Source organism: Eleutherodactylus coqui, chromosome 7 (genome assembly GCF_035609145.1).
Source record: "Eleutherodactylus coqui strain aEleCoq1 chromosome 7, aEleCoq1.hap1, whole genome shotgun sequence".
Lineage (NCBI taxonomy): Eukaryota > Metazoa > Chordata > Amphibia > Anura > Eleutherodactylidae > Eleutherodactylus > Eleutherodactylus coqui.
Window position 1 is genome coordinate 229,390,829 of NC_089843.1, and position 10,943 is coordinate 229,401,771.

Here is a 10,943-nt window from a genome sequence, read left to right on the forward strand (position 1 = left end):
GGAGCGCTTTCACACGTCACTGATTTGCTGCTCCTTTTTGGTGCAGATTTCGTCCCTTTTCAATTTGTTCAATTGAAAGTGTTAAATCTGCTGTAGATCCACACAAATCAGCAAAGTGCACACGCATTGTAAACGCAAAATCATTGTTGCCCATAGCAACCAATGACAGCGCAGTGTTCACTGCATTATACTTGTCTGTCTTCTGATCTACAATGACAGATATGATGCTTTGACCGTTCTGGAGGGGTCCGATGCTCACCTGGTGACACAGGTGACTACCGTAGTATGCCAAGTGGTGCTCCTCACAAGTGGCAGTTGGCCATCTGTTCTTCTATTGTACATGAAGAACAATTCCCGCAGGTTACCAGATGACTACAGACAGGTGAAGGGTGACGGGCAGTTCAGGTCATTCTGCATTAGGTGTGTAGCAATTTTCTGCCTCTACTTCCTTAGTACTTCATTGGTAAAAAGCAACATCAGATGTTCTATCGCTGATTACTCCAGAAGGGTCAGCGATCTGGGAATTATTCCGATTGTCAAATAGTTAGGAGAACGTGTAAACGGCGGCCGATATACGCTCCTGTATATAAGCCCTTACACTTACTGTGTAGCCGGTTCCTTATCTTGTTTTCAATAAGGACAATGTATCACCATTTGTCTTCCTTTTCAGATCTTCTGTCTTCACGGAGGGCTTTCCCCTTCTATCGATACGCTGGATCATATTCGTGCTTTGGATCGCTTACAAGAGGTTCCGCATGAGGTATTTATGAGCCTATTAAATCACTGCTTTAGCCATGTAACTAGAGGAAATTCTAGACTCCCAGCTAGGAGTCTGTACTTGTATAGGCACATTGGCAGCATGGCTCATGGTGGTTGTCCTGCCCATTGTGGATAACCACTACCAGGGAGCAGTGAGTCTAGTATGGGCAGCTGTGGTAGGAGGCTACAGGTCGTCATACTTCTCCCCAGTCCTACGACCTAGATTACTGACTCTTTCCACTATTGGGATTTTGCTATATGACTCCATGACACGGGCCATAGTACTTGTGTTCTAATGGTCCGTTTGAATGAGTCAGTGACGTCACCCCTAGCTCGTTCTCTCTTGGGCAGCCTGTTTATACAGATAGACACATCGTTGGCTCGTTCCCACGAGGATCATTTAGTGTTTTATATTCCCTATACAAGCGAATGTAAAAGGCTGAATGAGCGCTGTTTAAACTGACAGATAAGCGAACGAGCAAGTGATGTTTATTTGCTGCAGGCATAAAGACCAATTAGGAAAAAGCGACGTTTCTTGTTCATTGATCGGTTGTTGGCTTGCGCTTGAATGGAACAATTAACGTTTGCTCACTTGAGCGATAATCGTTCCGTCTAAAAGCACCATTAGTTACCCGTAAAGTATCGTGAGCAGCGCATTACTAATTATAAATGGGGATTTCCAATGTTTTCTAAAAATGTAGGGTAAACCAAATTATTAAAGGGATTTGTACAAGCAAACCCCTTAAACAGAACCTGTTTTATTTATATGGCATCTGCACAGAGACTCGCTAACACTAGTTCCTGTCTGCGCTGGGGCTCACAATCTGAATTATATACTAAGGGCTAATGCCCACGGACGGATTTATGCCGCGGTCCCTGCGTCGTAAATCTGTGGCGAAATAACGCAGTTAATACGTTCTATTAAACCTAATGGCTCAGTCCTTACATGCGGGATTCTGCCGCAGATTTACGCAGTGGGGGAAAAAAACATGGCGTGTTTTGCCGTGTTTTTCCGCGGCAGGAGATCTTCATTAGTGTAGTATTAATGGAGACTGCAGTAAAAAGCGCATTTTTCAGCAATCGCCAGCGGGAACTTTTTTGTTTATCCCCACGGCGTAAAATTGCAGTTGTATCCCGCTCCGCTCTTGGGCATGAGCCCTAAGGCTATGTTCACACCTGCATTCGGGTGTTTTGTTTTCCCACTCCACTATGGGAGCAGGAAAGGGGAATCCCCTGGCCGGATGAATCCGCCTTATGACGGAACCAAACGGACCCCACTGACTGTAATGGTGTCCATTTGGTCTCCGTTTAGTGTCCAGTATTTTGCCGGACACAGTCCTTCGTGCAGCATTTTTTCTTCCGGCATTCCATGCCTGATGTCCAATGGACATTCGAACGGAGGCTCCTAACGCAGATGTGACCATTACCCAGCCTATGTTTATGAAGTCAGAGAGAACTGTAGCATATGGAAGAGGCACTGCGTCTCCTGGACTCTCCTGCCCTGTATGTCAGTAACTCTACGTCTTTCTCGTTGTGTGTTTTATATCTTGTTTCTTTAATCTGCATCTCTCGTATAATAGTGTATATTTTTCTTTCAAACCTAACGTGTTGTAATTGTTCCTGTAGGGGCCGATGTGTGACCTGTTGTGGTCTGATCCAGATGATCGTGGTGGTTGGGGCATTTCCCCTCGAGGTGCTGGTTACACTTTTGGGCAGGATATTTCTGAAACCTTTAACCATGCCAATGGACTCACTCTGGTGTCACGTGCTCATCAGCTTGTGATGGAGGTATGTCTGTGCCAAAATACCCTAAATATAAGCGCAGTTCGGCTTCTGCACATGTAACTGCATTCAATTTTTTTTTCTTTTTAAATTACTACTTGACTCCATAAGATTTTTAGGGAGGAATTGCTGGATCTGACTTTTGGTGAATTTCCTAAGTTCTGCTTTAAACGGGCAGAAAGGTCAATAGACTTTGCATAAATGAATATTGCAAATAAATATGGGAAACATTGTAACCTAGTAAAAAAGATGGGCTAGGCATTTCTTCTCATCAGGCTCCTTTCCTCTTCCCCACTGCCTTGTGCACGTCTCACTCAAGTCACTGGTAAAATCTGTCTTGACTTGTCACTGAAGGATCAAGGTTGCCTATAGAAGTCAGGAGGGTGTGCTGGAGACAGAAGTAGATAGACATTGCTCCTTCTCATGAGTGGTTTACGGTCTTGTCCTAGTGCTGAAGTTACATCTACACTGCTCTGTACTGCTATATGATGTCTTCCATGCTCCTACTGAGGGTGTGCTACAAAGATATAGAGGGGCAGGATTTCCACTTTTGTGTGTGCAGGATGAGACCTTACACAGCAGCTTGTCTCCACTTCCACCTTAGCCGAGTTCAGAAAAAAACAAACAATTAAAAATGGTCTACAAAAAGGAGAAAACTTGTGTTTTTAAATGAAAAATACAAATCATGTAGTGACCAGATAGTGCTATCCCTCATGTGCACGCACGACTGCTTATTCTGTGAAGAAAGGGCAAAAAAACGCACAAACTTGTAATTTTATGGCACATACACACTTGTAATATAGTGGTGGTCAGGCATAAATGTATATCCACTTACACATAATGCACTTTTGGGGTTTTCCCGTTCTCATATATTCATCTCTGCATATTCCAAGACGAGTCTGTCCTTCAGCTGAGCCGTATGAGAACTTGTAGTGTTTTTTCCTTTTTGCAGAATGACTTGTATTTTTAATGTACAATGTAATGGGATGAAATGGGGCACAAAACATGCAATTCTGTCATTTTGGAGTGGAAAGTCTTGATACAGCATTAACGGTCCAGTACAAACGTTATTCTGTAGGTCGGTACGATGACCACAATCTGGAAACTATATGGTGTTTATGTTTTATGTATCCTGACCCCCATTATTTTATTTCTTATATTGTTTTTCCATCAGTGGGACCGTATGAGTTCTCATTTTGTGGGGTGAGCTCTAGGTTTTCATTGATACTCTGCCACTCCAAAAAATGTTCTACCCATCCCGTATTTGTATCAATGAAACTACAATCCTGCTGCTGCATTTTTTTTAACCTTATGGCGGTCACTGTGCATAAGACTTTGATCGTTTAGACTTTTATGGACACAGTGATGCCAGGTATGTTACTTTTAATTGTTTTAAGTGTGAACTAGGAAAGGGTTTGTTAATACATTTGTCTAGTCAAATCATTTTTTTTTTTTTTTTTTAATAAAACTTATTTTTAGTTTTTTCCTTTTTAATAATTCAAAGTATTAATAGCTCAAAGTATTGAGTGCCTATCCTCCAGATATGTCATCCATAGTAGATCAGCCGGGACCCGTCACCAGGGACCTCTGCCATGCAGCTGAGCTGGTGCACTGAGCTGATTTCTACAGGAAGCACACCTCTCTGTTCCCAGTGCAGTGGTCAGGCTTGGTATTGCAGGCCAAGCTCTTAATTCATTTCAGTGAGAACTTGGCCTGCAATCATTGCGATTTTGTGCATTCCTTTTTTTTGCGCACATGAATACCGCGTAGTCACAGACTGGAATACACGTCCATGTGAATGCGCCCTTAGACTGGCATGTGAAGCACCAGTCTGTATACATCTCCCCTTTATGTATCTTTGCTTTTACCTTGTTGGCCTTTGGCTTGTCTTACATCCGTTGGTTCTCTTGCAGGGCTACAACTGGTGTCATGACAGGAACGTGGTTACTATTTTCAGTGCACCTAATTATTGTTATCGTTGTGGAAATCAGGCAGCTATAATGGAACTGGACGACACCCTAAAATACTCTTTGTAAGTGGTTTTATCTAGCTTTTAGCTTTTCTAAAGTTTGGTAAATGCAAGGTAAGTTTAACCCTTACATGACCAGGGATCTGTCATTGATGCTCCTGTGTCCAGGTCACATTTTGTGTTCACTGCTGAGATTGAGATTGCTGTCCATGTTGTGCATGCAGCAGGCTCTGCTTCCGAGCCCGCTTCATACAGTGACGGAGAGGTATGAGAGACGGCCGGAAGAAGCACCACACAGCCGGCAGTTATACACGACCGAACCGCAAGGGGCAGAGTTGTATGGTGTCCGGGAAAGGGTTAAGTGAAATCATTGTAGAGATCAGTGGTTCTTGTGTCCCAGACGCCTCCAGGACAAGATTGTTTTTGGCATTGATATGTATTAAAATGTAATTCTGCACACGTCCACTGATTTAAGGCCCTTTTGGATACAGCGATCTTCGCTCAAAGCCGCGTTTTGAGCGATAATCGTTGTCTAACTTCACTGACATCCTGCAGTTTTCGTTAAGCAGTCGCTGATCTTCCAGCGTGCTGAAAGCTCAGCGATCAGTTATCAGGAATTCACAGCGGGATACAGTTGTGTATAACAGGCGAGCGCTCCGAGTGGGGAACAGCTGGATGCAGAAGACAAGCTGTGACACCCCCGCTTGTTTCTGCACCCTTCGCTCGGAGCGCAAGGTGATCGCTCAACGTTTGAACGATCACCTTGCACTAAAGAACACAGATTATCGCTTAAAAGATTTTTTTGAGTGATGATCGTTGTCTAAATCAGCCTTTACTTAATCTCTTACTTACCAGTGTTTTGAACCTAAACAACATAACACACTTTGGCCAATTTTATGCATCTGGTGGTTTAAACGTACTAGTTTTTTTTTTTTATTTGGGTGCTAAAACTTTTGTGCCAATTTTCATAACCGCTGCCCTTTTGGTTCTTGTAAAGATAAATATACCAATATTATCTTTTTTAACTTTATTAGTGATAATGTACAGAAATTAAATGTAGAGTTCATCTTTTGGTGTCAATGTAAATATCCCCACAGCACAATAAACATGGTTAGGGAAGGTAACAGCCAGATGAGCTATGATGAGGGTTTTTTTTCCCCTCTAAATGCTCATGCACTCCCAGGTTCCTGTGGTGCCCGTATGCTGGAGATGGTGCATGGCACTGAAAATTTGACTTTTTATAGTCATGCGGGCGCTCTCCCATACATATGTATGGGAGAGCGAATGCACAGCACTGAAAGAATGGGATATTCGGTTGCGTTCGTTATCTGCAGCGAGCAGGTAAGTAGAGAACTCACCTGGCTCCGTATCATGTTCCCTAAAAATCCCATAACTTAGTTTATGGTGCTGTGGGGACATAACAGGTTCCCTTTAACCCTTTCCAATTCAGTGTCAGCCCTCATTAAACATTACGATTTCCCTGCATAGCTCCGATGTCTGACGAGGACCGACACGTTTCTAACAGGATGCAGGACAGAGCTCCATTGTCGCATACATAAGCAGAGCAGCCTCTGACATAGCTCTGTCCTGCACACTGTTAGAAACTTTTTGGTCCTCGTCAGACAACGCAGCTATGAAGGGAAATCTAAATGTTGGCCGAAGGCCAACACTGGATTGGTAATTAATCATTTAAAAAAAAATGGCTAAGAAAATGGGTCATTTTTATGTGTTTCTGATGAGTAATTCCAAGGAATCCACAATGCGCTTTCCTACCCAAAATAAGAGCCGGGGAGCGTGCGGGTGGCAGGGAAATTGGGTTGGAAAGGGTTACATTCGCATCCTATATTTACAGTGGCGCGGGTTTAAATGCTAGGACCACGTGCCGTACATTTACAGAATGTGGTTCTAAGCAGGTTAAGCTTACCACTTACAACTTATTGAATTGTTACAAATTAAGGGTGCATTTACATCTGGCAGAATTGTGCGCAGATCCGCACCAAAACCAACAGCGTATTTAGTTCTGCAGATTTTGTCGCTGATTTTGACTTGGATCTGCAGCAGATTCCACCCTTTTCAATTGATCTGCTGCAGATTGTGGTGTGGATTTTCCACTGCAGAAAATCCTTACTAAGGCTGGGTTCACACGGTGCGGATCTGCTGCTGTTTTGCTGTGGTTTGTCGTTTCATATTCGCATTGCAGCAAAACCGCTGCGTTTGCAGTGCAAATGTGTTTGGCCAAAAAGCTGTTCTCACAGGGCAGAATTTTTCCGCCCTGTGGAAATGCAGCTGCGGCGCAGCTTTAGGATATGCAGCATGTCAATTCTTTTGGATTTTCCGCAGCGCTTTTTTACCCTTAGCCTCTATAGATGCAGAATACGCTGCAAAAGTTAAAAAAAACGGTGTGGGGAAAAAACGTTTGCGCATTTTCCGAGACGAAAAAGCGGCCAAAATACGCAAGAAAATCTGCAAGCCAAGAAGAACCTTTGAAGCGGTTTTGCCGTAGAAGCTTTTCTTCTGCGGCAAATTCCCCCCCCCCCCCCCCCCCCCCCCCCCGTGTGAACCTAGCTTAAATCGTCTGTCTGAACGCACCCTGAAGATGTCTTGTAGTGTCCTCTTCAGGCTTCTTGCTTGTAAGTAATAGCATTGCATGATATGTATACATTTTGTTCTTTCTCTCCCCTACAGTCTCCAGTTTGATCCTGCTCCTCGGCGTGGAGAGCCGCATGTTACTCGACGCACTCCTGACTATTTCCTATAAGCAATCTCTACACATTGCCTTCATCTGTGCAATTATACTTGGCAACAAACATCCATGTGTCTGTATATAGACATGCAAACCAACTAATGAAAACCAAAATAATTTAACCATCCAGAATCAGCTGTTACATCACCCTGTCCTTACTGTCCCTGAAGTACACTTTTCATTTCCCTAAGTTTATATTCCCAAACGAGCTAAACCACCTCTGTCACGGACCAAAATGTGCCATACTGTTGATGAAGCATTTAGCACAATTTGAGACTGCGGATAAGAATATAAAACGCATAGCCAGTCCATTAGTCATTTTGCCTGCTGTATTTGTATAAGTTATGTTTCCTACTGAACTGTCTAGGCAGTTGGTATGGGGAAGTTGCAAGGCCTTTACCCCCCACCTTTGCACCTACTTTGTACATTTTAGTTGTAGTGATCAGCTGGCATGACAAATACAATTTTGAGTTATTTTTAAGAAAATGCACAAGCTAACCATCAACTGTTTAATTTTTTTTTTTTTTTTTTAAGTACAAATATATTGGACAGATTTGACCTGAGTGTTTGCCATAACATTATTGTACGTTTTTCTGTATATTTGTCAAGAAAGTGCTTGCCGCTCCTTTGGTGTATTTGAACAAATAAACTTTCAATTGTAGAACTCCAGGATGTGTGCGGAGTACTTTTTAAACTTGAGTCCATTTCTCAATTATTTTTTTCCATCACTGGCTGATAAAACTATAAACTAGAGAAAATATTCAACTTGACCTACAGATGTTGAGTGGAGACACGCTACTCTTCCTTAGTCAGACCTCATCTGGAATACTGTGTCCAGTTCTGGGCACCCCACTTTAAAAAAAAAAAGAGCGACAAACTGGAGCAAGTTCAGAGAAGAGTTACCAAGATGGTGAGCGATCTGCAGATCATGTCCTATGAGGAACGGTTAAAGGATCTGGGAATGTTGAGCTTGCAAAAAAGAAGGCTGAGAGGAGACTTAATGGCGGTCTACAAATATCTGAAGGGCTGTCACAGTGCAGAGACATCAGCCCTATTGTCATTTGTACAAGGAAAGACCAGAAGTAATGGGATGGAACTGAAAGGGAGGAGACACAGATTATGTATTAAGTAGTAAAGTGTATAGCAGCAATGCAAGATCTTCAAGTAGACTTTATTCCTCCATAAAACACAAGTAGCAGCAACGTTTCGACCAACAGGTCTTAAGCTTTTTCTGCTTGAGAAAGACCTGTTGGTCGAAACGTTGCTGCTACTTGTGTTTTATGGAGGAATAAAGTCTTTTCCTACTTGAAGATCTTGCATCTTGTATCGCTGCTATACCCTTTACTACTTGGGAACTTTTGTGAGTTGTGGTCCAAACCCAATTTGGATAGTGTGCATATGGTATTCATACCAATTCAATATATGTGCGGATTGAACCATTGTTTTTGCTGCTGACCTCTTTATATATTTTGGACAAATTAGATATTGGACAGTGAGGGGGATCAATGAGTGGAACAGATTACCACATGAGGTGATGAGTTCTCCTTCAATGGAAGTCTTCAGAGGCTGGACAGACATCTGTCTGGGATGATTTTGTGATTCTGCATTAAGCCGTTGGACCCGATGAACCTGGAGGTCCCTGCCAGTTCTATGTAGCAAAATTATCAAAGTCCTCTTAACCTATTCAAAATCTATTCTCAACAAAACCCATTGTAAACCAATTGAAAGGGAAAACGAATGGGACAAAGGTATCAAAATGTGTTAAGAAAAGTTTTGCTACATTTGTAATCTGGGACTAAGGAATTGCACAACTGTAGAATAAATGGTGTAAAATGTGTGTATTAGAATTCTTCAATTTGGCTAAACCTGCAATGCTTCTGGTGCGTGTGGATGTATCTTCAGAGATTCTTCGTGCTGATTTCTGCACAGAAGATTACAGTACCAGATATATGGGTGGGATTTTAACAAACGGTACCCATGTGCTGTAGAAAACTTCCACACAGACATTGTCTTGAGTGGATTTTTAAATCCACAGCATGTAAATTTTTGTGTTAACCATGGATTTCACGTCTTTCAATGTAGAGGTATGAACGTGACAATAACATCTGCATATCGCGTAGTAACCTGGGGTTTCTGCCTTCCTCTGGATCAACTAGGGGGTTGAAATAGGCTGAACTAGATGGACTATGTATGAGGCTGAGAAAAAATTATTCCTATCCTGTTCACCTAAATTGATTACTCCAACAGTAAGCTGATTCTCAGGGGGTAACAAAGCCTTAGCAATTAGGTATGCCAGATAACTGTGCACCTGAGACGAATACAGCGCGAAACAGACAAGTGGTTCACAATTCGCTTCCTCCTCTGAAGCTCTTTATTGAGTATAAAGTATAGATTGAAAAACACTGTAGCACAAGCTGATCGCAAGCAAACCCCGCCTGGCTGTCCTCCAATCATCGTAGGACAGATGGGTTGGGTTTTCACAACTCGGCAATAATCCATAAAAGTATTTTAAAAGGTACAATTAGAGATGAGCGAGCATACTCGGTGAGGCGATGTACTCGAGAGCATCGCCTTTTTCAAGTACCTGCTGGCTCGTCCCTGAAGATTCGAGGGGGGGGGGGGGGGTTGCAGACGGCGCGAGGGGGCGTGGGGAGGAGAGTGAGAGATCCCTCTCTCCCGATCCCCTTTGCAACCCCTGCGGCCCCCCACAAATCTTCAGGGACGAGCCAGCAGGTACTTGAAAAAGGCGATGCTCTCTCCAGTATATCGCCTTACCGTGTATGCTCGCTCATCTCTAGTTACAATTGACATCTCAATTACATCTCAAATTTACATGTGAACATAAGAAATTGTACTTATAAAATGTTTTGCTATAAACATATACCATTGCTGAAATTGGTAATTCCCTTATCTAAGGATTGTGCAGAGACCACCATTGTACTTGATCCTCACCCGCTGCTGGCTCCTGTTTTCACTAGTTATAAAAGTCAGTTATAACCCTGAAATAAAATGTCACACGATTACAAATTACTCTTACATCATTACCCAGGCCCCTCTTGAACACTTTTAGTGAAATTTTCCATCACCACTTCTTAAGCAAGGTAGCATGTGATGTTACTGCCCTGTCCACATGATTACCAGCTGAAAAAGCATTTATGGCATTGGCCACATAACTGGATAAAAACTTTTTTGATCATTTGCTAACCCGTATTATGTGGAGCAACAGCGGCTGTCCCACCTTTATTAGATGTTGTAGTGGGGAAGTGATTTATCAGTGGTCTCTTCTTTCCCTCCCATATATTTTGCTATGGCTAGATTCACACGGGTGAGCGTGATAACAGGCTGTGAAAATCGTCCCAATATCTCGCTCACCAACATGCGATGTCCCCGTGGATGTGAGGCACTTTGTGTCAAAACCGCCTCCCATCACTGCAGTACAGTTGCGATCCTACCGCGTGGCGTTCCGCTCCGGCTAAGGTTCGGCAAGTGTTTAATTGTTCTCAATGGGAAACCTCGCATCGCACACTGATTTGTTTTCAATGGGTAAGGCCTTCTGAGGGAACGCTCAAAGATAATACGGCTTTTATTCCCATGCACTACGATGCAGGAAAAAGTCATGTAGATATGATCTCATTCAAAAGAATGGGGTTCATAGTCGCGCAACATTTATGAAATCCACAAATCTTGTGT

General features: G+C 42.8%; 1 protein-coding gene across 1 annotated transcript in view; it reads left to right on the forward strand.

Moving 5' to 3' along the window:
* The window catches only part of PPP2CB (protein phosphatase 2 catalytic subunit beta), a 28,862-nt gene extending 20,940 nt beyond the window's left edge, over window positions 1-7,922 (forward strand). Inside the window, exons 4-7 of the mRNA XM_066574533.1 lie at window positions 671-760; window positions 2,386-2,547; window positions 4,455-4,573; window positions 7,196-7,922. Coding sequence (XP_066430630.1) covers window positions 671-760; window positions 2,386-2,547; window positions 4,455-4,573; window positions 7,196-7,268 — 444 coding nt within the window. The 3' untranslated portion in view covers window positions 7,269-7,922. The remainder of the gene's footprint in view (window positions 1-670; window positions 761-2,385; window positions 2,548-4,454; window positions 4,574-7,195) is intronic.
* Window positions 7,923-10,943: the final 3,021 nt, after the last annotated feature.